General features: G+C 48.1%; 1 protein-coding gene across 1 annotated transcript in view; it reads right to left on the bottom strand.

The window, feature by feature from the left end:
- SH3PXD2A (SH3 and PX domains 2A) overlaps positions 1 to 27337 on the bottom strand; it is a 282207-nt gene extending 254870 nt beyond the window's left edge. Inside the window, exon 1 of the mRNA XM_042780829.1 lies at positions 27266 to 27337. Coding sequence (XP_042636763.1) covers positions 27266 to 27337 — 72 coding nt within the window. The remainder of the gene's footprint in view (positions 1 to 27265) is intronic.
- Positions 27338 to 27516: the final 179 nt, after the last annotated feature.

The raw sequence follows: 27516 nt of genomic DNA, 5'->3' as shown, positions 1-27516 counted from the left end.
AAAAAAAAAAAAAAAAAACCAAACCCACTGCCATCAAGTAGTCTGACTCCCAGCAACCGCCATCAGGTTTCCAAGGCTGTAAATCTATACAGAAGTAGACTGCCTTACCCACTATGCCACCAGAGCTCCTTCCCCGTGCTTGCAGGGAAGTCTAAACTCCCAAGCCTCACATTCCTGCTGCATGCCCCATTCCAGCTTGACTTATATCCCACATACCACAAACTCTACCACTGGGGCTCCTCTCTGCTCCCCATCGTCTGTTTGCGCTTAACACAGCCTCTCCAGGCCTCCCTCCTTCCTGCTTCCTCCAAAACCTAAGGATTGAGAGCACAAGCTCAGAGCCCCGGACCCCAGCTCTGATCCCAGCCCTCCCATTCCCTGGCTGTGCCGCCCTGGTTAAGTCCCTTCCCTCTTTGGAAAGTGTTGATACTTCCCTCATTGGATTGTTGTGAGGATTAAATGAAGTAGTACTTGGAAAGCACTCAACAGTGCCAGGTACACAGTAAGTAGTTACTTAAAACAGATACACACCCACTCATGTGTACATAATGTCATGCACAAGAACTCACAGCTCACACACTAGGGTCCTTAAAGTGAACAGTTCCCTTCTGGAAGCTTCCACACCACCTGATTTTATATGTCCACAGAGCACTCATTTCACCATGCTTAGCTACCATCTTGGGGCCTCTCCTGTAGATCTTCCGTTCCACAAGGGCAAGGAGGGAGTCTCCACGTCATTCCCTCCCCCCATCCAGTGCTCCTACCCTACTGAAGCCCAAATTCCTTCCTGAAGCTAATTCAATTTGCCAAGCAATAGGGAGCCATTGAAGGTTTTTCAGCAGTTAAGTGATCCAATCAAAGCAGTACCACCACAAGAAGATTATTATGGCATGAGTATACTAGAGCGATTGGGGGTCAGGACTACAGATTAGAGGCCAGAAACGAGTTAGGATGTGCCTAGTGTCCAAGACTTAAAGCCTGAGCTAGAGTGGTGTCTATAGGAGTAGAAAGGAAAGAAGATGATTTCCCAAGAAAGTGACCACAACCTGCTGATGCTACAACTCTTCCTAATACAGTTGACTCTCAAACAGCATGGGGGTTAGGGGCACAGATCCCTCATGCAGTCAAAAATCAAAGTATAACTTTGACCCCGCAAAACTTAACTGCTAATAGCCTACTGTTGACTGGAAGTTTTACTGATAACCTGAACAGTCAGTTAACACAGTTCTTGCCACACTGTTATTAGATTTTCACAGGAAAATACACACACATACACAATAGGTCAGTCTATTAATTGTATAGAATGATAATTGTTTGCTATTAGTGGCAGTGACTGTATAGAATGATAATTGTTTGCTATTAGTGGCAGTGACCATCATAAAGATCTTCACTCTCATTATCTTCACACTGAGTAGGCTAAGGAGTAGGAGAAGACAGGGGTAGGTCGTGCTGTGTCTGGGGTAGCACAAGAGGTGGAAGGGTCGTGGAAGGGGTGTCAGGAAAAGCAGGCACACTTGGTGAAACTTTATAGAAATACATCATAATTTCTGTATTTGTTTTTTAGTTTCTCTAAAAATGTTTCTATTCTGTACCAATTGTTCTTCCACCATTTGCTTTAGTTCTAGTGCCTGTATCATAGAAAGGTCCATGTAATAAAAGAAGTGAAAAGCAGTCTTGGATAATCGAACACTTCTGTCAGATTGTCTGATGTCAATCTGTTTTCTGGGACTGCTTCTTCTATGGCTTCTTCCTCATCATCTGGCACTGGTTTAATGACTCATCTCCATCAAGTCATTTTCTGTTAATTCCTCTGTATGTTATCTATCAGCTCTTAAATTTCTCCAAGATCCATATCTTGAAAAACAATCCACACATAAGTAGACCCACACAATTGAAACCCGTGTTGTTCAAGGGTCAACTGTATATGATAAACTCCCCCAAGGGAGTGGAGTGGAGAGATGGAAAGAACTCAGGTATTAAAGGCATCAGTGAGGCACTGAATCACCCCTGAAGCCCACTCTACCTCTGAACTGCCTTGTACGTGACATGATAAATTTCCGTATAGTTTAAGATGGTTTCAGCTGGGATTTGTTACTTGCAGCTGAACACCTCCTAACGGATTCTCCAGTTTTACACTGGACAAGCCCTAGCTAGAGGAAAAATAATGCAGTGAATCTACATGCAGGGAACTCCAAAACACTTGGCAACTTCTCCACCAGCTGCCCCGAAAAGGGAAGTCCCATGACCCTGCGTCTCGAGGGAAGAGAGCATAACCAAGAACCCAGCAACATTCACCAGAACTTAGTAAGGGGCTAGGGAGTTAGTCGATATTTAAAAACAAATAAAGATACTTTTTTTTAAATTCTCTCCCCACCCCCTCCAGGAAAAAGAATCCCAGGAGACAGATCAGTAAAGGCTTTGCTGCAGTTTCCACCCTTCCCCCAAGTTGCTGACCAGACCAGAAGAAGTAATGGGAATAATGGCAGATGAGTTGAATGTTCCCCCGAAAGACTCATTCTTGGCCAGCTTCAAGGTGGTTGGGTAAGAGGGAAAATGCACACGCTCCACAGGACAGGGAGGAAGTGCTCCAGTGGAACCTCACTCAGGACCATGGGCCACCCCTGCGGGGAGCCACAGTGAGAGTCTATGCCCGGGGCTCCTCAGCCATCAGGAGAAATGAATGAACCACGTCCACCCCACAAGCCATCCAAAGGGATGACGGTGGATGGACCTGAAGATGTTACACTAACTGAAACAGTCGCAAAAAAAACAATGTGTGATTCCATTTGTATGAAGTGTCCAGGAAAGGTAAATCCACAGAGATAGAAAGTAGATTAGTGGTTGCCTAGAGCAGAGGTGGGAGCTCTGGTAGCATAGTGCCTAAGGCACTTGACTGCTAACCAGAAGGCTGGGCAATCTACTTCCATAGTGATACTGCCTTGGAAACCCAAGGAGGGGTTGCTATGAGCCTTTTGGGGGGAAGGGGATGAAGAGTGACTGTTAATGGGCTTATGGGAGGGGATGACAAAAATATTCTAAAATTGACGGTGGTGATGGTTGCACAACTCTGTGAATATACTAAAAACTGCTGAATCACACCATTTAAATGGGTGAACTGGATGGCATGCAAATTATATCTCAACTATCCCCTTCTTCAAAACAGGGTGCTGACTCATGAATGCAGGCTACCTGCAACCATCACTTGGGGCACTCAGCAAAGATCCCAAGCCCCTAGTGTTTCCTGTGTCTCTACCATTACATTGCTTCCATCCCAGCCACCAACTCCATGGGTTCGTGCCACTTTTATTATCCCCATTTCCATTTGAGGAAACTGAGACTCAGGAGAATAAGTGATTTGTCCAGTCACTCGGCTTGGGTGTTGGAGCAGGGGCTCCAGAAGCCTCACCATCCTTAGCCCCTGCCCTGCACCACACCATCCCACATCCGAATACAAGTCAGTAGGGAGCCAAGCCACTATACCCAGGTTAACCTTGTATTAGGTGCTAGTACTGGGGCTCGGAACTGGTCTTTTGAAAATTCATGAGCCTGCCTGCTTCCCAGAGTTCACTTAGGCTGATATTAGGGTTACCAGGCAGGGCAGAAGTGGTCCTTTAAAGTTCTGACGGATGCTGGAAACTTCTCCAAATTTTTCAGAGTCATTAGTCTGGCTGGATCCTAGTAGCTGTGGGAAAGGAAGGGTATCTGAGCCCCATGAATAAATCCCATACGTCCCACTTAGATGCACGTGTGGCATTGCAGCCTCCGTGGGATTTCCCACTGGTCTGATTTGAATGCCCATGGATGGGAGCAGACAGGCAATCCCAGTGGCCCCACTGCCTCTGCCTGCCAAGAGTGCACATTGCCAAGATGTCCGCCCCCTCTATTCCTTTCAGGAATCCAGGCTGGGAAGGTCTGTCTCTCTGCCCATTCCCTTCTTAGAGGTTAAGTCACTTAACAGATAACTCAAAACAGATCTGTGGTACTCTTATCCCCACACGTGTGAATATGTCACCTCTGCACAATCAAGAGAGCAGACTGTGTAACAAACAGGAGGGCGAATGACACTTGCTCTCAAGGGATCAAAACTAGGCATGAGGTTCCTCACCTAACCAAAACAAAATGTTTTACACCATCCTCTCTCCTTGAGGCCCAGGGCGGTGAACCCAGGGACTTCTCTAGCTTTTTCCTGCCCCGCCCCAGTTCTCCCCTTACATTTTGGAGGTCTCCCCTCCACCTTTACCCGCTCTAGGCCAGAACAACTTTTCCCTGGAATCAGATCCTCCCCAACACGCCTACAGCAGCCGAGTTCGTGCAGCCCAGCCCTCCCGTCCCCCACACTTCCTTCTTGGCCTCCACTAAAGCCAGATGTTTCTAGAGCAAGTGCCCTGGGTCCAGAGGGAGGCCCTTTCTGCATGTGCAAAGCCGCAGCAGAATCTCACCAATCAGCTCACCTTACACAGTTCCAGGAGGCAGTAGAGGGTGGAAGTTAAGAGGATGGACGGGTCCCAGCTCCACCACTTCCTAGCTGCGTAACCGTGACTAAGTGACATAACTTTCTGATTCCCAGTTTCCTTATCTACCAAATGGGAGTAATACAACTTTTGCAAGAGTGAAATGAGATCTATGCAAACCTTCTGGCACGGAAGAGGTGCTGAATAAAGGGTAATTATTCTAAGTAATTTGACCGCTAACCAGAAGGTTGGCAGTTCACACCCACCAGCCGCTTCGTGGGAGGAAGACAGGGCAATGTACTCCCGTAAAGATTTACTGCCTCGGAAACTCAATAGGGGTCGATGTGAGTTGGAATCGACTTGATGGCAGTGAGTTTGGTGTTTTTGGTACTGTGAGAGAATATATGTGAGTATCTGCAGTGTAGTAAATTACTTAGTATGGCTTTTCTACCCATAAGTCATTGTAAACTCAGTGGTGGAATGAGCAACTGAGGAGCTGATTGTAAATGTTATCCACCTGGGTTATTTCTGTTGGGCGTGGCACAATACAATGTTCTGGGAGGTGCCCACTCTCTCTTAGGTGCTTAGAGTTCTGATGTTATGATTGGCTAGTTTGACCACCCTGCGGGCTCAAAAGGAGGCCTCCTGGAGGCAGAACTCTCTCTGACTGCTGGTGGAGGAAGACGTACTGCTGAAAGAGACACGCGCCCCTAAAAGAGACACGTGCTGCTAGGAAAGAGACGCGAGAGACACGCGTTGCTGAGTGAGACACCGAGGGACCAGCACTGCTGGGAAAGAGACTGTGAGAGACTGTTGGCTGAGGGACGTTGGGCTGGGAGAGAGACTGAGCGTTCTTCCTGAACTTGAGTTGTAGCCTGGTGCTTCCCTAATAAACCCCATAATCTGTGAGTTCTGTGTGGCCACTGCAGTGAATTATCGAACCCAGGAGAGAGGTGGTGGGTGCTTTGGGAGGAACGGTTGGTGAAAGGGCTGGAGGGAGGCAGCATGTCTGGCCTTGCAGTAATAGGCCTTGGGTTACTGCTGGTAATCCTGCCTTCCCCTTGTAGGGTTAGAGGAGGTCAGAACATGTGGCCTCCTTGCCGTTTTTGCAGCATCTATGAAACTTTTTTTAAACTAAAATCTAAACATTTGCGGGTCCCGAGCCTGACCACAAGGAGCTTTCAAGGACAGAAGGTGACCCCAGGAGTATGTCTGATGGGCAATAACTACATAGTTTTTGCTACATACACAGCCCCAAACACACCATACACACACATACACACATACACCCCTCCTTCTTTTCTCCCTTTATTTTCTGAAAGATGCCTTCACCATCTATAAGGACATCCAGTCTTTTTACAATTTCCAACATTGTTACAAGAAGCATAAAAGTTCATAATGTCCAATTTCCTGCCTGCTGACCAGATTTTACAGATAGGAAATTTACGACAAACACGTAAGACTGTCTTGCTCACGTGTGTAACCTTGCACCCAGGCACAGAGACCAGCAGCTCCTTCACCTCTGTTCCCTCAGGCACTAACACTGTTCCTCCAGCCTGACCTGTGATGAGTGGAGAGATTAGATTTCTCTTTTATCCATAAGCCCCTTGTTTATTTCTTTTCTTTCTGAGACAAGTCTATATATGGTCAGATTCCCATGTTTCAAAAGCCCAGCTTCCCCTGGTCTTGTCTGCATTGACTGAGACCCTTTCCTGATGAGTGCCTACAAGGTGTTGTATTTATCAAGCATTCCTTAGCCTTGCACACTCTGACTCACTCTGGAATTGTCCTCTTCTTAGTAAAAAATTGCTTTATCAAATAAGACTCTTTTCTGATTTCTCTATAAAGAGAGCCACAGAAACCTCCAAAATGGCAGTAGGGGCCTGGGGACAGGAAGTCACAGACAGGGGTTTTCAGTCCTGGCTCTACCACTTGCCAGCAGAAATCTATCTTCGTTTGGGTTCCTCCAAAGCAGACCCTTAGAAAAGGGCTCGAGTGCAGGCTCCATTAGGGAGGGGAACCCAGGAAACTCAAGTGAGGAGATGAGGAAAACGAGACAAGGAAAAGATAGAGGCCAATAAAGGTGTGTTAATGAGTAGCTTTCCACCTTGAGCATCTGAGGCTCAGTGGTGAGGTTGGGGTGCTCCCTCTGGATAGCAGTGACATCAGCTTCCCTCCCACTCATTGAGGGTGACTCCAAGGGATAACAACTCCCCCTCACCCCAACTCTGGCATGTCCCAGGCGTCCCTGCTTGGGCAGAGCAAGCTTCCATGGTGCCACAGGGCTGGAGGAGACCCTCATACGGAGAAGCAAAAATGCTTGAAAGCTTGAGGTGGGAAGCTGTCAGTGTGCTCGGAACTGTTACAGAGCTGCAGGTGGACACAGGGGAGCTGTGGGACCTAGGGCAGGGCATCAACGGTGTGCACCACACTTGCAGCAGCCCCTCCCCACCTGTAAAACAGGCAGGATGCTTTAGCACTTCCTAGCTGGGTCCCTCGGAGGAGTCAGTGGGACATGTAGGTGAGGAGTCTGGCAACACGGGAGGCTGCCATGACAGTCTGAACCTTCAGCCCTGCCACAGTAAACATTCGGAGGCTGCTCACAAGAGACGTGGGGAAAAGTTTAACTCAAGCTCCCAGCCAGAGAAGTCAGCTGGAGGCCCCCTACCCATCTTCCTTATTCCCTTTGCCTAGCCTATGGCTATTTAAATGGTCACCATGAAGGACGTGACACCTGGAAGCCTTATACCATCTCTGGTTCTCAGAAAAAACCTACAACTCATGGGTATGGTTAGCTGAGGAAACTGAGCTGCGAGGGGATAAGGGACTCCCTCAAAGGCACTCAGCTAGGAAATGGTACAGTTGGGATTTAATCTCCTGTTGGTCTGAATCTTTGCACTCCCCCTTCCTCTAGAACATTCCATAAGCTCATCTGAGATGTCGCGGTCACAAACACCACATGGCCCTAAGAAGAGTTCTAAATATATATCTGGCAGGCCCCGGAGGCTCTGGGCCTGATGGGAAGCCAAGCCCACCTGCTATGTCAGCTCAGACATGAGCAGCACCAGTTGTACAGTGCTAACTCTGCACTGTTATTAAGTGCTCTTATACTTATTATCTCCTTTAATCCTCCCTACAATCCAATAAGGAAGGAACTGTTATTATCCTTCATTTTACAGGAGAGGAAGTATAGGCAGAGAGAGGTCCAGCAGTGACTTGCTCAAGGCCACACAGCAATAACTGGTAGAGTTCAAATTTGAACTTAGGCAATCTGGTTCCAGAGCCCCTGCTCTAAGCTACTTTGCTACATTCCTCTCCATCCCTGTGGTAGTTAAGTTTGTGTGCCAACTTGGCTGGGCCTGGTTGAGTGGCTGGGCAGCTGGATGTAGTATTCCCCATGATGAGACTGGTAATCAACTCCATGGTGGAATCTACTGTGAGCAGCTGAGTAGCTGCCTTAGAGAGGTGGTCTGCTTCCTGTATATAAGGAGAAGCCTTGGGGAACGGTCTGTAGCTTGTGGTACGCTTGAATCCCGCATGTAGCTGTGTTGTTGTTCAACAGCCTGCCATGCTCTGCCGACTTTGAAACTTTCCATGGACTTGAATTAATGGTCTGCCGTGTGGTTTGGTAACACTGGGACTGTGCCTTGTTACTTGTCGGCCTTGGGTTTGTCAACCTTAGCAACCAGCAGTTGAGTGAAGAAAAGTCTCCAGCCTCAGTGGGCCGGGAGCAGGAGGCAGAGCTGAAGCCCAAGGTTGAGGGACTTTCACCCAGCCCTTAGAGCCCGGCATTTTGAACTCGGACTTAAAGCCTCCAAACTGTAAGAATAAATCCTTGTTTATTCAAGACATCCCATTTGTGGTATACTTGTGTCAGAGCAGCACTAGGTAACCAGAACAACCCCCATCAGGAGGCAGCACCCCAAAATGTTGGGATTAGAACTATCATTGCTGCTTCTCCTTGAACAAGAACTGACCGAGGCTGAGAAGACAAGACAGCAAGCCAGCCACCCCTCTTAAAGGGCCAGACTGGGGGCGGGGGGCAGGGAGTGCAAATGCTCCCTCTTGAGCAAAGGTCTCATTATTTAGGGGCTGATGTGGCCGTAGTGGCACCTGGCACACTGTGGCCCAACACAATTACGGCCAAATGCTGTTTTTGTCTTTGGGAGAATGATGACTTTTCAGTTTGGATGATTGAATGAGGGTTCTCAGTGCAATCTTTCCAAAAGGGAGGGTAAAAGCAAGGAAAACCAAAGATAACGAGAGTTTCCCAGAGTACAGAGCCAGGAAAAGCCAAAGTGACTTGGCCCGCGGCTGTCAGCACCCAGGGAGGTGGCGGAGAGCGGGTGGAAGAACATCCCTGCTTGCTTGCACCGTGACAGAGATCTGCCCACCAGCCCACGTGGTCCTCAGCTCGGAGGGGCTTCTCATTTCTTACATCAGCAGAACCCCTGCCAAAGGTGCTAGAAATCCCAGCTCTCCTTTGCATGCCTCCATCCTGTTTTGTAACCAGTTCCACCCCCCACCCTTACCCCCATTCCCTTAAGTGGAAGTTCTGGTCCCAGCCTCAAAACAAAGCCAAGCAAATTCACTCAGCAACACAGGTCCCAAAGTCAGGTGAGGAGACTAATCAGTCTGTCAGCCCTGGATACACATGCACCAATGATTCGTTTGAGGGCTGTTTGAACTCGGGTTGGTTCTGCTTTATCCGGCAAGAGGAACCAACACATTTTGTCAATTCACTGTGCTCTTACTCTGTGCTGGCTTTACACTATTAATCCCCTTCATCCTCACCACCACAACCCTGGGGGATGCTTTTTATTATCCCCTTTTTAAGATGAGAAAACTGAGGTACAGAGAGCTGAGTACCTCTCCCAAGGTCCTAGGGCTCCTGGGGTTCAAACTGAGGCATTCCAACTTCAACCACCCCACTCTAGATGCCTTTACATCATCTGTCTTAACCCTCAAGCCACTCTGTGAGACAAACACCATGAGTTGATTTTACAGATAAGGAAACTGAAGCTGGGTAAGGTACCCGCCCAAGGACACACAATCTGACATTGAAACCCTGAGTTTGTGGCTACTGCATAGGCCTGTCTCTCACTGTAGGGCAAGAGGGGTCAATAGGCTGGAGATGCTCGGGAAAGAGGGCAAGCCAGGGTAGACCAGCAAGGCAGCCGCCAGACAGACAGACACACACACACCCCAAAGCTAAAGAGCCCCCAAACCCAAAAAGGGTAGGACTGAGCAAGAGCCCAGGGCTGTTGACAGACGGGCAGCCAGCAGAAGACAGCAAAGCCGACAACAGCTGCTGTTTATTTTGGGGCCAAGAAGAGGGAAGGACCAGTTAGAACCCATCTCGTTCCAACAATAAATTGAACAGCGCAGGGTGGGGAGGCCGCCCCAGCTAAAGCTACAGTCCCGGCCACCTGTTGGGCTTCAGTGTGAGTTGAATGGTCAAAGTGACAAAAGAATCTTGCCAGACACCCTAATCTGGCCTCCACCAATAAACACTGTGTCCTCTCAGCCAGCCCCCCAGCCCCAAGTGCTGGACTTGTAAATGGTCCAGGAAGACCACCTCATACAGCAAGCCTACCCCCTGCAGGGTCAGGTTCCAGGAACAAATGGTTTTTCCTGTCTGGGGAAGAGGGACTGCTTGTGTTTGCCACCCGTGGCTTCTGTTCCTGCCTCTGACACTTGTTAACCCTGCTCTCCCCGATACCTAATGAGTGTCCAGTGTGTAAGCTCTAAACTCAGTCAATCTGGGCTGTGGCCAGGCTTCCTCAAAGTCCAGGGAGCTAGAAGTTTCCCTAAGAACTTAGGAGCCCCGCTGCCTGGAAGTTTGGTAAATTAATTAACCTCACTGGGGCTCTGTTTTTTCATCAGTAAAGTAAGGACCATAACAGTGTTTTTCTTGTAGGGTTTTAAGTAAAGTGTTTGGAATAGTGGTTGGCACCTAATTAGTGTCCTGTAAGCCTTAGTTGTTGCTATTATTATTATTTAATCTTGGAGTTTTCTTCTTACTGTGAACATGGGGATATAGTTTCCCTAGATAGAGTTTAGCTTCCCAGGCTAGCCCACAAAATTCACTTCAGGCATAATGGAGGTGAACTAAACATGTCTGTCTGGTTCTTGGTACTCTAATTCCATGTATCCCATGAATAAGAAAAGTTTTGGTGGACTGGCCTGAGGATCTTAATACATTCATAATATAATATCAATAGCACCAAGTATTTTGAGTTCCAGACAACCAATTTCCACAATTTTAAGTTTAGAAGCTGCAAAACAAAAAACAAAAAAACTCACGGCCATCAAGTTGATTTGACTCATAGCGACCACTTCAAAAGCTGCAGTACTTAAAAAAAACAGAAGTGGGAAGAAGATGCTTTAAGGGAAGGAAGCCTTCATCAGGGAATTTATCACACTGATTGGGGACCTACTGTGATCCAGACCCTCTGATAGCAAGAGGAGAGGGCGCTAAAGATGAAAGGACCCAGTGGAGCTCACCCCCCTGTGGCTCACCCCCCTGTGGCTCCCAGCTGCAGATACGGCTTTCATCATGGTATCCTGCACACAGTAGGTACAAGACTAATGTTTGGTCAGGAAGACTTTCTACTCTGTGCACTGCCCCCTGGCCCTACAGTTTCTAGCCATGACATGGCTGACGGTGGGTGTGGGAGACTTTCTACCCTGTGCACTGCCTTTGCAGCCCTGCAGTTTCTCGCCATGACATGCCTGATGGTGGGTCTGGGTCCCTCTTTCCTGAAGGTCTCCTCTTCAGAGGAGACAGTCCCCAATGTTTTGGCCTGTTTTGGTCTTTAAGATATCAAGAGGAAGCCTTGTTGCCGAGCAGTGCACCCTCAGCTGCAGCCTCTTTTCCCGGACTGACTCTCCCCTGTACTGTTCTACTCCCAGCCCCCCATCACTGACTCCATCAGGCCAAACCAGTCTCCTTGCTCTTCCCTGAAGGTATGATCTTACTTCAGGGTCTTAGCATTTGCTGTTCCTTCTCCTTCAACTACTTTCCCCCCAGGCCTTATTCTCTCACCTCCCTCAGGTCTAATAAAAGTCATCTATACAGTAGGGCTGTCCCTGGCTACCCTCTATAAATAAAACCTTAAAAAAAAAAATCTAACACACCATTATTTTACCTATTTTGTTTGTTTATTGCATCTCTTCAGCCTCCCAAACGGCAGGATTTGTATCTGCCTGCTATGCTCCCAGTGCTTAGGGACATTCAAGTACTGGTTGTGTGAGTATATGAATGAATGAATATGATTATGTATCAGATCAAGGTCGGTCCCTCTAGGGGCTTTTCCAGCAATCAGGCACTCAAGACACAGGCTTGCCAAAAACCGAATAAGCCACAGTCATTCTTGCTAAGTGTTAAATAAGGGGTACAAACAATAAACATTATAAAAATTCAGAAACAGGAAGTTGTTGTTCTAAAGTGAAAGGTCAGCACATCCATGTTCATCGCAGCACTATTTACAATAGCCAAAAGATGGAAACAATCTAGGTGTCCATCAACTGAGGAATGGATAACCAAACTATGGTACATACACACAATGGAATATTATGCAACACTGCAGAATAATGTAGAATCTGCAAAACACTGCATAACGTGGATGAACTTGGAGGACATTATGCTGAATGAAATAAGTCAATCACAAAAGGACAAATATTGTATTAGTCCATTATTGTAAAAGTTAAGGAAAGGTTTATCTATAGAAGGAAATTTTCTTTGTTGGTTACCAGGGGTGGGAGGGGAGGGGAGGGAACACTGTCAGATAGATAGAGATAAGTATTGATTTGGGTGAAGAGAAGGGCAATGTACCAAATGTGAGTGACCAATATGGCAGCATTGAGGATGAGAAAGACATAGAGAGGTACATGGGAGGTACAGACAACAAATATGAACCCCTTTGCACATACAGTACTGCATTGCCAGTGAAGGCAAACATGGGTATATGGGTGGATATATGGGTGGACAGGCTGAACAATTAGGTATGTCTATGAAACGGGGAGTGTATCCAAGAACATATATAGGGTTGGCAGACAATGGTCCTATAAGTTCATGTGAATGATCAGAATTCTCAGGTGTATAGTAGAGCTGACAAGGGGCAAGGTTGTGGTCACTGCTTGGTCACAGCCAGCTACCCAGAGGGACCGAGTAGTTGAACCTACGGGCTTGGGACCATAGTCGCAAGGGACATCAAGCTCAATTGGCATAACATACTATACAAAACATTGTTCCACCTCCTACTTTGGTGAGTAGCAACTGGGATCTTAAAAGTTAGCAAGCTGCCATCTAGATGCAACGATGGGTCTCTCCTCGTCCAGAGCAAAGAAGAATGAAGAAAACCAAAATTCATGGAAACAATTAGTCCTAGCAACTGGTACACCATCCGATCTGCAGCCTATACGACTATGAGACCAGAAGAAGTAGATGGTGCTCGGCTACCACTGTCATCCACTTGGAAGGGGATCTATGTAGGAGATCCTTGATAGAGAGGGAGAACAATGTGGAACAAAACTCAGAATCATTTGGAGGAAAAAAAAAGGGGGAGGGGACCAGGTTTGCTGGTCTGATAGAGCCTGGTGGAACCACTGAGACTATGGCCCCTAGCTGCCCTTCAGATCTGGAATTGAACCCACACCTGTGGTTTTCAGCCAAACAAAAGACAGGCATATGAGTTGAACATTTACCTCAAATAGATACACCCCTTGGAGAGAACAATCATGGGAGAAGGAAGGGTTGCTTATCCACAGGGAGACAGCTCAGGGGGCAGGAGTGCATGGAGGGATGGACACAGGGAAGAGGTAACTATGGGGAGGAAGTGGGAGGGGAGCTGTTGCATTGTGGTAAACGGTGGTCAATGTCATGAGACAAAGTGTATGTGAACTGCTGTATGGAAAGTAAATTTGCTCTGTAAACCTTCACCCAAATCACAATAAAAATAAATAAATAAAATGAAAAGTCAGGGAAGCTGGTGGGAGGTGGCAAAAACTCAAAATCATGAATGGTGATCATGATAATGAGGATAACAACAAGCTACCACTTACTGAACATCTACCATGTGCCAGGCACTATGGAGAGTGACAACCCCGTGGGCAATACAGTATTAGAGTCACATTTTACATATTAGGAAACTAGGCCCATGGAGGTAAAGAAACTTGACCAAAGCAAACAAACTAGTAAGAGGCAGAGCTGTGATTCACAGCCAGCTTCACAGCCCGAGCCCCTACCTGGCCCACATCCTCTTGCCCTCAATGTTCACTTGCTGGTACCTGAGTCCCTCAAGCAGGGCTTATTCTAGTTGCCAGAGCCCAGTTTTGCCTGAGCAAGCAGCAGGCTAACCTCTCCCCTGCACCCAACCACAGTGTTGCCCTTTCCACCATCCCCGTGGTGGACACAGAGTCCCTAGCAGCCAGTGTCTTAAGAGCCAGGCCTTCAAAAGTGGCCCTGGGCTAGGACTGTTCAAGAGGAATAAAAATCTGAATCCCAAAATAGAGGCCAGACCTTGCCACTCTCCATGCGAGAGGTTTGTTATCTTATCCCAATGACCAACTCCAACTACATCACATGTTAGTTAATGTAGGGGCTTGGAGGGGAAGGCCAGAGTGGGCAGGTGATTCAGGGTTTAATCCAGACCCTTGAAGTTTTATCTGGGAACCCATGTGACAAGCTCCCTTGCCCCCTGGCCTCTTGGAAGCTGTCAGGCAAAGCAGGGTATCCTCAGCCTTCTATAGGAATGCTCACTACACTGCACCCCCTTTTGGCCCACTCCCTTCCTTAAGAGCCAAGGCAGTGTTCTGTGCCTTCCTGACCTCACCAGAGCCACTAATCAAGGGCCAAGACCCCCATGGTGCATGGAGCAGAGAGAGATAAAACAGCCACAGAGACTCGGATCTGATGGGGTGCAGAGAGAACAGAGAAATGCTGTCAGCATCTTGTTTTAACATGTGGAACCACTGGGTGGATTCAAACTGTCAACCTTTCCATTAACAGCTGAGTGCTTAACCACTGTACTACCAGGACTCCTTCATGCTGGAACAGGGTTGGTCATAATCCTACATGACTGGTATCCTTCTAAAAAAGGAGATGATACATACAGGCAGGGAAACAAAGGAAGGATGTTATGTAACGCGGTAGCTGTAGGCCAAGGACCTCCGGGAGCCACCAGAAGCTAGGAGAGGCACAGAAGAGCTTCTTTCTCAGAGCCCTCAAAAAGAATCAACACAACCAACACTCTGATTTGGACCTCCAGCCTCCAGAACTGTGAGACGATAAATTTCTGTTCTTATAAGCCACCCAATTAGTGGTACAGTAAAACCTGGGAGAACCACAACTCAATGGGACTGCTTTCTTTTCTAGATCTCACAAGCTTTCTGACTGCTTTCTTTTCTAGATCTCACAAGCTTTCTGCATTTCACAGGCTACAGTCATACTTCTATTGCTCTCTATTAATGGAAAATATTTGAGTTTTCGTTCTCTGACAGGTTTCCACCGTACACAGGTTCCAGCTTTCGCAGGTTTTACTGTATTTTGCTATGGCTTGTAGTTGTTGTTATGTGCCATTGAGTTGGACCTGACTCATAGCAACCCCTCCTTGGGTTTCTGAGGGGGTATCACTATGGAAGTAGATCACCCAACCTTCCTTCCAAGGAATGGCTGGTGCGTTTGAACCGCCAGCCTTCTGGTTAGTAGTCAAGTCCCTTAGGCACTATGCTACCAGAGCCCTAGGAAACCAGCAGCTGCTAGTAACAGTGTGCAAGATGCCGCACCTCTCTGAGCCTTCGTTTCTTCATCTATAAAACAGAGATGATGATAACATTTCACTTTTTAGAGTAACTGTGGAGATTAGAAGCCCTGGTGGCACAGTGTTTAAGCGCTCAGCTGCTAACTGAAAGGTCAGTTGTTCAAACCTACTAGCTGCTCCATGGCAGAAAGATGAGGCAGTCTGCTTCTATAAAGATTTACAGCCTTAGGGACCCTGTGAGGCAGTTCTACTCTGTCCGTAGGGTTGCTCTGAGTTGGAATTAACTCAAAGGTGACAGGTTTGAAACCAAAGTTCAGGTATAAAGACCTTAACTCTGTGAGAGATGGACCAGTTTGCCAAGCCACAAGGGCTTGTCCAGCAGAAATCCCTGGGCCGCCACCACTGCCCTCATCAACAAATGATGGAGTCCCTTCCGGGTGCCAGACACCATGCTGAGGGCTCAGTTAATACGCTGCAGTCCAGGAGGCAGAATCGGGGAGGAGTTTCACTCTCTCAGAGCCCACTGCCAGTACCATGCCAAGCCCGCCAGGCCTCCTCCTCTGTTGTCACAGGGAGAAATTCTCCCACACAGGCGAGTCCCTTAAAATAGCCCTTTGGGCCTGAGCCATCAGGAAACGGAATAAAGCTGGGTCAGAATTGGGCCTGCCATGAAAAGAGTTTACAAAGCAGTCACTTCAAATGACAGAAACAATCCCTTTACACTCAGAACCCTCAGGTGGGCAAGGGCAGCCAGGCAGGACTGCTGAACAAAGAGCACCACTGCATGGGATGACACCATGTTGGGTCAACATGAGCCCTTGCTACCCCTGGTAGGGACCAAGTGTGTAAGGCACAGCGACGGTATGAAACCAGGCACAGACTGGGGAGCTGAGGGTGTTAAATATACCTGGGTTTGTGATTCACTAACATGCGACCGAGGGGTCAACTGCAGTCTCCATATATGTAAAACGGTTAAAAACATCTATCTTCCAAAAAAAAGTGTAGAAGTAAATTAAGAATCAAAATAAATACATACTTCCAGGGCTGAGTGAGGATTAGAGACCAGAAGTGAAATGCCTGGCAGAAAACAGGGATTTAGTGGATGGTAGTCACCATGATAGGGTCAGGGTCTCCTGCAACTATTACCAAGTGAGAATATTCCTAGCAAAAGTAAACAGGAAGGGCCCCCTACTAGGGACCACATGGTGACAGTGATAGGCAAAAGCGCAAGCCAGCCCACACCCATTCAATCCTTTACCTCACCTGGTACACCCTGCAAGTTCACTACCCACACTGGGCAGGAGAAGCCCCACCCCTTACTTCCTGGAGTTGCCTTCAGATCTGATAAGAGTGATGGATTTCTGCAGGTCTGAAGTTCACGCTCCAGGGATCCCAGAGCCAGATTAGGTGGCCCTGGAGACCTCGGTAATTTATGCTGCATTGATACACAGAGGAAGGGAGCCGGCTCCCATCCCCATCCCCACCTCTCCTGCCTCCACCCTGGCTCCAGGAGGGTGGCTTCCTCACCAGCCAGAAGGAAATGACACCAAAAGGCCAGAAAAAGCAGGCGAGTGGAGGGCAGAATGCACAGCTGTTTCCCTTTGCTGGCTAGCTCGGTGGCCTGGCTGTCATTTCCTCTGTTCAGGTAACAGCAGGGAGAGATGGGCCTGGAAATAGCTGTCTCTTCTCGTTCACAAAAATGGTCAGTTTGGAAAGAAGCCAAGTGCAGTTTGTTCCCAGAGGCGCTGGTTCTCTGGAGCAATGACTTCACTAAGGACCTGAGGGGTCCCAAGTCAGCTGTGGCTACGATGCTCTCAGGTCAGGCAGACGTACAAAAATTCCCCGAGGGTCAGGGACCCAAATGATTAAGAAACCAGACTGAGGAGTCGTGGAGCCCCTCTCACAGTGATTTTTTCTGGACTTCACCGGTTGCCGTGGAGTTGATGTTGACGCCCAGTGACCCACGTGTGTCAGAGCAGAACTGTGTGCCGCAGGGTTTCCAGTGACTGAGTTTTCAGAAGGAGATCACCAGGCCTTTCTTAAGTGTCCACACCTCTATGTGGACTTGTACTTTCTTTCCATTGTTTGGTTAACAGCCAAGTGCATTAACTGTTGTACTACCCAGCAGCTCCCCCGGGCTTAGTGCTTTCCAAAATAGCTTTCCTATGCCCCACCCCCACCACGAGCTTCGCCTCCTGTCTGTGGGGCAGGCCCATAAGGGAAGCAACAGCCCCATTTTCTACATGAGCACATGGAAGTCTGAAAGGGGGAGGTGACACATGGAAGGATTCAGGGCTTGAGAAGCCACCCAGCCAGGCTCTGGGCTGAATCTCTTACAGGTTCAGTATGGTAGTTAAAGTTGTATGTCAACTTGGTTGGGCCTGGTTGAGTGGCTAGGCAGCTGGTGGTAGCTACTCCCCATGATGAGACCGGTAATCAACTCCATGCTGAGATCTACCACAAAAAGCTGAGTGGCTGCTTTAGGGATGTGGACTGCTTCCTGTATATAAGAAACAGCTTTGGGAATGGTCTCTAGCTTATGGTACCATGAACCCTGCATGTAGCCGTGTCATTGTTCAGCAGCCTGCCATGCTCTGCCAACCTTGGGACTTTCAATGGACTTAAATTAATGGCCTGCCCTGTGGTTTGGTAACATCAGGACTGTGCCTTTTTACTTGTCAACCCCAGGTTTATCAGCCTCAGCAGCCAGCAGCTCAGTGAAGAAAAGCCTCCAGCTTCAGTGGGCCGGGAACAGGAGGCAGAGCTACAACCCAAGGTTGAGGAGCTTTCATCCAGCCCCTAGAGCCTGGCACTTTGAACTTGGACTTAAAGCCTCCAAATTTTAAGAATAAACTCCTGTTTGTTAAAGCCATCCTATTTGTGATATATTCCTGTCAGAGTGGTACTAGGTAACCAGAACACTCAGTCTCCCCAGTTGTAACTAGAACAGGTGTTATTAGAGGCTGCTGGGTCTCTGTGGCAACAGGGCAGGCTTTGGAGCCAGCAAGCCTGGATCAGCGCTGGCTCCTCCAAGGCAACTGATTAGCTACGTGGTGTTGGGCAATTCATTTAAAATCTCTGAGCCTCGGCATCCTCACCCGTAACATGTGGGTACAGGCTTCAGGGGAGTGTTTTGAGCACATCCACATAAAACTCTCAGCATGTAGTAAAAAGCATTCAGAAGTGTTAGCTGTTGTTTTCTCCCTAAAGAATTAATTTTAAAAGGACTCTAACCATGATGTTCCTTAGAAGGGAGAATGGCAAGACTTGAGCTCACTTACTTTGCACATATGGGGAAAGACCAGATGCTAGAGAAGGCCATTGCTATGGATTGAAATTTGTTCCCCAAAATAAGTGTTGTAAATCCTAAAGCTATACTGGTAGACATAATCCCATTTGGGACTAGGGTTTTCTTTTAGGTTAATGAGACTGTATCAGTGTAAGGGGTGTTTTAAACCGATCACTTTTGAGATAGAAAAGAAGATTAGGCACAAAAGCAAGGAAGCACAGATGGGGAAATGGGCAAAGACAGATGCCACACCATACAAAGAATGTCAAGGAACCTTAAGGAAAAGAAGCTGCAGAGACAAGGACCTTCTCTCAGAGGTAGTGCTCTCAGTTTAGACTTCTAATCCTAAAACCAAAGTCACTGCTGCTGAGTCGATTCAACTCATAATGACTCCTCCTTGGATTTCCGAGGCAGTATCTCTACAGAAATAGATAGCCCAATCTTCCTTTGGAGGAGTGGCAAGGTTTGAACCATGAGCCTTCCGGTTAGCAGTCAAATGCCTTAGGCACTACATCACCAGAGCTCCTAAACTATGAGAAAATACATTTCTGTTTGTTGAAGCCACACCCCTGTAGTATTTCTGTTATAGCAGCACTAGGTAACTGAGACAGACATCATGTTTGGTAAAGCAGTAGATCAAAGGAAATGAGGGAAGCCCTCCACGAGGTGGACTGACACAAGAGCCGAAACAAGACTCAAACACACCAAGGACCAGGGACCATTTACATAAGGTCACCAGCAACAGATCAGGTTTACTGGGCTGTATGGGAGTGTGCGTGAAATGAAGAGGTAGCCTGAAGCACTGTATTTAAAATTAAAACGAACTCACATAGATCTTGAAGTTGAAGGCAACATTTGCATGAATGTTTCTGTTTTTTAGCATTAGCCCCCAGATCCTACAAGGACAGGAGCTCTCTTGTCACAGGGTACTTCAGTGGCAGTGGTGGGGGATGTGGGTGGGAATCATCCCACCCCCTGAGTTATGTAGCTCCATCAAGCCCCGCCAGGCCCGAAGCAGCCACTCTCCCCTCTGTCTTCTCGTCTCCTCCTCCTCAACCCTCTCTCCCTAAGACCTTTACAGTGTAATCAACTTTTATGAGGCAGCCTGACCCCTCAGAGTAAGAGCTGTAAACAGAGGGCTCCAGCCAATCAACTAAAGAGCCCAAAGCAGGACCAGAAAATAGGTTCCAGTCTTTAAGTAGCTCTGTCCCAGCCATAGCTGCACGAACCCTAGAGCCAGCCCTGGAGCCCACCAGAAGGACCCAGTGGTGACAATCAGCTCCCAGCTCCCACTCCTTGAGAGGAGAGAAAGGTTCAGAGATGCCTACACAGTAAACTTTGAAATTCCCTCAGCTGCCATTGGAGGTTCTCAGAAGCTTTGCTTTTCCCTTGCTTGAATGTCATTTCCCTCCTCCAAACCCTTTCCCACCCAAATCCTACTCATGCCTCAAGGCCCATCATATAGCCTGCCTTCTCCAGCTATTTTTCCTGGAAAACTCCAGTTCATGGAGCATTCTCCCTTCTCTGAGCGGCTTAAACCTACTTAAGTGGAGTAGATTCCAACGCATAGCTTTAGGACTTAATCATTATAATAGGAAACATTTAGGAAGCACTCAATCCATGCCAGGAATCATTCTAAACTCTTCACCTTTTTCAATTTATTTAATCTTTACCACAACTCTATGAGTTTGCTCCTATTTCTCCATATTTTCTGTTTATTTGTTTGTTTTTTACAGGTGAGGAAACTAAAGCACAGAGAGGTAAGTAAACTTACACTGGGTCCCACAGCTAGTAAGTGGTGGAGACAGGATTCCGGCCCAGGGAATCTTTGACGAGACACGTGCTCTCCGACAGCACAGCCTTGCCCGACACACCTCTCATGCTCTCAGGAGGGGCTGGCCTGACACATCGGTTAGGCCTGTCTCTCACCTCGCAATTCCAGTGTGGAAAGAAACCAGCATGCTCCTGGCCTGTGAGAAGCTGGGGTGAGAACCCCAGCCCTGCCACTGAATTACTCCAAGAATCACACAAACTCTCAGAGCTCAATTTCCACATTTGTAAAACAGGGATACAACACCTAACTACCTTGGGTGTTTGTTACAAAGCTCTAGTAAAATCCCCTCTGTAAGCCTGGTGGCACAGCAATTAAGCACTTGGCTACTCACCAAAAGAAAGGCCGGTAGTGTGAACCTACCAGTCACTTTGCAGAAGATGAGGCAGTATGCTTCCATAATGACTACTGTTGTTGTTGTTGTTGTCATGTGCCGTGAAGTTGGACCCGACTCATAGCGACCTCTCCTTGGGTTGCCGAAGCAGTATCACTATGGAAGTAGATTGCCCAACCTTCCTTCCGAGGAGTGGCTGATGGGTTTGAACCACCAGCCTTCTGGTTAGCAGTAAAGTGCCTTAGGCACTATGCTACCAGAGACAGCCTTGGAAACCCTATGGGGCAGTTCTATTCTGTCCTATAGGGTAGCTATGACTGAGAATCAACTTGACAGCAACAGGTTTTGGGTTTGGTTTTCTATAAGCCACCTTTTGCACTGCCTGGCACATAGTAGGTACTCTTCCTCTGCTCTCCTCACTGGGCATCTTGACACCCTCACTGGATTCTGGCTGGCACCCTGCACACAGTAGGGACTCAGTTCCTGTTGTTGATGTGACCACTTGCCTGGAGGTTACACAAGGGCATGAGAGGGGACTTCCTGTGTCTCACCCTTATGTCCAGGTCCCTGTCCTCTCCATCTACCTGCCTTCCTGTGACTGACCCAGGTGGGAAGTAACACACAGCTCTGAGAATCAGACTTGAGAAAAGCTGGTCACCCTCCTTGGGTGCTTCCATTATTTTTGGCAAATTCCATGGCAAAGGACATCTCTGGCCTTTGCTCAGAATCTATTTCCAAAGCCTGCAACTCCACATCATTTCCCACACACGCCCCTTGTCCTTCCTGTTCTCTGGAACCCTATCCTGAACCATCCATGATCTCTTTCCTGGATTCTCAGAACTCAAAGGAGTAAGTATGACTACTGCATCACCCCATTATTTGTTTTATTTTGCTAATTAAGAGGCAGAAGAGAACAGAGTTGCCTGTTAGATTTGTTTCTGGCCAAGAAATATTATGGTCAGTGACTCAGGCTGAGGAAATTAGAAGGTAATTTCCAGAAGCTGCTGTTCAGACCCAAAGTCAGACATCCTAACCTCCACTAATTCAGCCTCCACTGTCCACTAACTTATTCTGGCCCCAGCACATCCCTCTGAAAATGCAGCAGCTGGCACTTACATTTCTGGAGCTGGAGCCAGTCTCCTATGACATCAAATAGGTTTATTTTTCCCTTCCCTATTTCTCCCCTCTGCCTGCCACTCCACATGGTGATTCCAAACCTGATTTGCCACCCCCCCTCCAAAACCCTCACTCATCTGAAAACTGGGCCATGATAAATGGCTGGTTGAGCTCCCCATTCCAACAGCCTTAAAGGATGTGGTTGGTTGTTCCACGAGCCTTGTCAAGCCTGTGAATCACCCCTAGGTCACTTCCCTCTCTGCAGAAGAAGAAACTGTTCTGTGTGAGTATGTGCTTGTATGCGTGCGAGAGAGAGAACGCATGCAGATCAGAGTGCTGACTCACATGTGGCTCTGACCTTAGGACTAGGATCCTCTTTGACCTTGCCCTTACCTGGTGCACCCTCTCTACTCCTCTCTCCCAATCTGTGTTCCTTCCCTTCTCCTTCCCAACTTACCTCTTCCAAAAGGCCAACACTAGATCCCAATGCTCAGCCCCAGGAACCACTCCAGGTTTGAACAGCTGCACCTTGTTTCTCTGTTTCTCATCTCTGTTGAGTGTTTTCCATAGGACATGTGGCCCAATTTCCCTTCAGACTGTGAACAGCTGGGCCTTTCTTTTTTGCCTCAGTCTTCCCTTTCCTTTCAGCTTCACCTACCAGATCCTGAATGTACTTCAGTGTCTTGGTGGTCTAGAACACAAAACTGAAACTATGTATATGTTGAGTGCCTATGAGGGGGGCCAGGTTTGGGAAAGATAGATGCTTTACCCAAATTATCTCAGATCAATGTCCCAAAAGGTTACAGGTGAGGAAAGTGAGGCTCAGAATGATTGGCCCAAGGTCACACAGCTAGGAAGTATCAGAGGCAGAACTTGAACCCCGATCTGCCCAACTCTACTTACTCCATAATGCAACCAGCCCTGAATAAGACCCTTTTCATGCTGCAGCTGTACATCCTAACTCCTTTGTGGGCTCGATTCTCAGACTAGGGATTTAGAGAAAAAAGCAAAGAGCAGAGAAACTAATGAGGCTGGAGCCACCTCCTAAAAAAAGTCACTGAGTCCTAGGACCAAGACTCAAGTGTGTGCTGATGTAAACATGTGGGAGAATGCATTATCTCCACACCCTTAATTTATCACCCCAACGGTCACTGGACCAGGAGGTATCATCCTGGATTTGCTCCCTTCATCCTGCCCCACAGTGATCTCTTTCCATTGTCCGTTAAAAACTCACCCACATGGCACTTGGCGAATGTCCCAGACAATGAGGCAGCCCTCAAATACTACCCTGCATTACTCTCTTGCTGTCATACAGGTCAGAGCCTGGCCTCCCCAGCCAGACCGTATTTGAGAAGGGTCCCATTTTAGGTTCATATCTGCCTTTGAAGGTAGACTGACTTGAGCTCAAATCCCAGCTCTGCCTTATAGTAACTGGGAGACCTTCTAGCAAGGTGGTTTACCTCCACAAGTCTCAGTTAGCCCGTCTGTATAAAAGAACCACACCAAGTCTACCCAGTAGGAATGTAGGGATCGTATGAAATAATGCATGCTAAGCGTTCAGCTCCATGCCTGGAGTAGGGATGGTAACGGCTGCCACTGGTTATCCTTTGTTTCCTAAAAGGGTCCTGTGGAGGCTCAGAACATTCATGACTAGTATTTGTCTGAAGTAAACAATCAGGAAAGGAAACGACTGTGAAAGCACAACGCCTTCCAAATCCAAACAGAAATAATCTCTTGCTTGTTTTAGATAAACGTGCTTCTCTCCACCACCGTATGCCCTGACATACACCTGCATATGCCATGTGGACACAAAGAATTATGTAGACCTGAACTTGTGTCCCATAGGAGAACTTGCCAATGAAGCAATCTGTAGTTTGCATCTAGCCCTATTTTAAAGACAACTCATCTCAGGCAAAGCCTCAGTTTACTTACGATCTCATAAAAGCTAGGAGAGGAGGCCAGGGAGGCTGACCTAACCAACAGCTGCCCCCTCACCCCCACCCCAAGCAGGAGCTTGGCAAAGAGGAAGGAAGCCAAGGAAGGGCAGATAGCACCATCCAAACAATGGCGGTTACTTGTCTGTCTTTTCATAAACAGACCAAGAGTGCAAGACCTTGGTGACTAGGTAGCGCCTTCTTATCCTAGGGATAAGCACAGCTTTTGCCTGATGTCCTCCTGAGAGAACCTTGGCAGTGTGTTCCTTGAGTTCTGGGGTCAGCAGAGCCCCTCCTGCTTGAGCCCCAGGTCTCTCGTCAGCTTGTTCCAGCTAATGCGCACATCCCATAAAACCTCTCTGCCCTGCAATTTACCAAACCACAGACTCAGAATTAGCCATCAGTGGAGGAGAGGTGGAAAGGGAACATGATTCTCGAGTGTAGAGGGCTTCCAGAGCATACGTGACTTGGGTGCAGCGTGTCCTGCCAGCTAACCACACCAGAGTGCCTTACCCAGAAGACTTCTCGTGTGTGGTGTCCACTGTACAAGGGCCAAGAGAGGAGGAGAACCTAAGGCTCAGAGGCCACAGTCTCCCCAAACCGGCTCCTCCTGCCCCTGTCAGGCATCTTGAACAATGTTTGTTATTCAGCACCCTCTCCTTATGTTACGCATTCATGACCCATGTGTAAGAACATTGCAGCCACCAGATATTTGTCTTCTTAGTCAACCCCAGTCTTAGGGTACATTCGATGAGAAAAACTCACACTCTGGGGATAGGCTAGTCACATCAGGTGCTGTGACGATCTGTGTTGTACATTACTCAGTCTGATTCTCAATCTCCTCATCTGTAAAATGAGAAGATTGAGCCAGAGAGTCTTTGGGTCCCAGCAAGCTCTATGGTTCCACAGTTTATAATACTTTCTTCCTTAATTGTTTTCCAGAATCATAGTTCAAAGCTCTGAACAGCCCCATCTGTTCAGTGACATCACTCCTTGCCCAAACATAATGTCATTGATTCTTACATGGGAAGTGGAGATGTCACCGGAAACACTGTGTCCATAAAAAGGGAGGCAATGATCATTTCAAGGGAACAGGATAGGTCTTCTTTTGCATTTTTCACATAAAACAAGTTATTATCAATCTTTCAAGCCAAAATCTTTCTTCCTTTTTGCCAGATCAACAGCTGATTTTGAAAAGTAGTTTTTTTAGTATAATTTCATGAATAATAAGTTATTATTTAATGAGTCTACTATATGGCAGGGAGTTCTGGTAGCATGGTGGCTAAGACACTTGCCTGCTAACCAGACGGCTGGTGGTTCAAACCCACCAGCCACTCCTCGGAAGGAAGGTTGGGCAATCCTACTTCCGTAGTGATACTGCCTCGGAAACCCAAGGAGGGGTCGCTATGAGTCGGGGCCGACTCGACGGCACATAACAACAACAACAACAACTACATGGCAGGAACTAGGCTATGTGGTGAACAGAGATCACCTCATTTAATTCTCCTGACAGTCCCATGAAGTAGGTACTATTCTTTCCTCACCTTAAAAATGAGGAAATAGAGGCCCAAGGAGGTTAAACAACTTGCCTGAGATCACACGGCTACTAAATGGCAGAGAAGCTTTGAACAAGACCATCCATCTAACTTCAGAGCCCAAGCTCTTCCTCATCTCTCAGTACTGCCTGCAGTGAGTCCCTGGTTGCCTTGGCAACACTCTTGGCTTGTTCCCAGTCTGTCCTGCATCAGTAATCTTGGACACAATTGGCCAGAGCTCAAATTTAATGTTTCACCTAAAATTCACAGCCGGACAAGCACCTGCCTGGGTCTCAGAGCAGAGAGTGCTATCTGTTGAAAGCAGGGCCAACCTTAACCAAAGACTAGAAAAGAGAAACTTAGCCTGCGACATCTGAGAAAAGAGGTTAGGAAGGCTGATTCCATCAGCCCGACAATGCAGAAATGGACATCTGTCCCCAGAGCAGAGCTACCTGGTTACCCAAGCCTCCCAAAGAAGCAGATTTTTGAAACGGCAGTTGAGAAAGGTTTGCTCAACCAGGTAACACAAAAGGAAGGGCTTCCTGATCGTGCCAGGGAACATACCCCATGGGCACTTAGCTCTCTGCCTGGTTATGGGGCCAGCCTCCAGGTTTACCTCTTCCACAGCCTAAGCCCATCCCCACTGGCTCAACTGTAAAGAAACTCAAAGTTCAGAGCTATTGGTGATAAAGGTAGAAAGTAGCCTGAGGTGGAGATTAGCACAAACCCGAGTACAAACCTGTCCCCTTCCAACAGGAAAATAAGGCATTTGCCTGCTAGACAAAGGGTTGGCAGTTCAAACCCACCAGCCACTCTGTGGAAGGAAGACGAGGCAATCTACTTCCATAAAGATTTACTGCCTCGGAGGAAACCTAATGAGGGTTGCTATGAGTCAGAATGGACTCAAAGGCAGTGGGTTTGGTTTTGGTTTTTTTTTTTTTCCAGAGATCAATGTGCAGTCCGTGGCAGCAACTAACAGCCTGTTTTAATTGTTAAAATTAATGCTTGGAGCATTCTAAATTCCCTCTTTAAATGTCTAATTTGCAAATAACATGCAGCCCTGCTGTCCCAGAGACCTCTGTGCTTTGACTGATGCACTGCTGTATGTCTGTTTCTTCTTTCTCAAGTACAAGAGCAGAGATGCTTAGACAGGCGTCCCCAGGCTTCAAGGACACCGTGTTTATTTCCTAAGGTGAGAAGGATGGGAAGACAGGGCTGGCTGAGATGAAAGGGGGACGTGTCACACAGACCCCGGAGGAGCTGGGCCCAGTCACCCTTAGCCCCTTCTCATTAAATTTTGGAAAGGAAGGGGGAGGGGCGGCGACCATTCCTCAGAGACCACTGCAAACATTTGCCTCCTCCTGTCTGGAGATGGAGCATCACTTAAGAGGAAATGAACCCAGTTAAGGGTCACGTCCAGAGGAGGGATAAAAGGAAAAGCCACAGTTCTCCTCACGCCGACTGACACAATGACTTTAAGGAGGAAATCAAAGCTCAGTGCTGAGGGTGGAGGTGGGGCAAGGGGTGCAGCGACTTCCTTTTGCCCCTCACAGGAGAGGCTGAAGCAAACCTCGGAGGCAGAGTGAGGCTTCGCCTTTAAAAGCGTCCCGGGCTGCGTGAGCCCCAGCGACCCGAGCCCCAAGGAAGATGCTTTTTTTTTTTTTCTTCCCCCAACAGAGGTTCTCAGGGAGATTCTGACGAATGCTCCCCGGGTTGGAGGGAGGGGGTCCTCATCTATCAAAGCTCGGGAGGGCAGATGACTTCACCGGTGTAACAGACGAGGCAGCCACTTGCCAATTCCAATGCCAAAAAAAGAATACAGGGAGGGGGAGTGGAGGAGGAACAGAAAAGGCTTCCCTGGAGATCACAGCACCGAGAAGAAAACTCCACAAATGAGGCTGCCCTGTGGGCACTTAGCTCGAGCACTTAGCAGAATGAGGGGCCACCCGGGGAACCCTTCCTGCGGGTGCCCGGACAGCCCTCAGCAGGGGTGAGGTGGGGGCGCAACTCACATAGTGCTTGGAGGGGCTCCTCCGTTTCTCCACGTCCACCACCGTGGCATCTTGCACGCAGTAGGCGAGCATCTTCCCCCACAAAGCGAGTGGCGCCCCCCGGCGGCGTCACCTTCTCATCCCGTCCAGGCTCCGGCTCCTCTGCTTCTCGAGTCCCCGGGGCCACCCGCCACCCCGGCCCGGCGCGCCGCGCCGCTGCCCGGGCTCCCAGTGCCCGCAGGTACCGGGAGGGGGACGGTCCCGGAGGGCTC

This window comes from Orycteropus afer, unplaced genomic scaffold (assembly GCF_000298275.1).
Source record: "Orycteropus afer afer isolate SDZICR_OR568_19922 unplaced genomic scaffold, OryAfe1.0 scaffold00064, whole genome shotgun sequence".
Lineage (NCBI taxonomy): Eukaryota > Metazoa > Chordata > Mammalia > Tubulidentata > Orycteropodidae > Orycteropus > Orycteropus afer.
The sequence above is the reverse complement of the archived record's forward strand: the minus strand, read 5'-3'. Positions and strand labels throughout refer to the sequence as shown.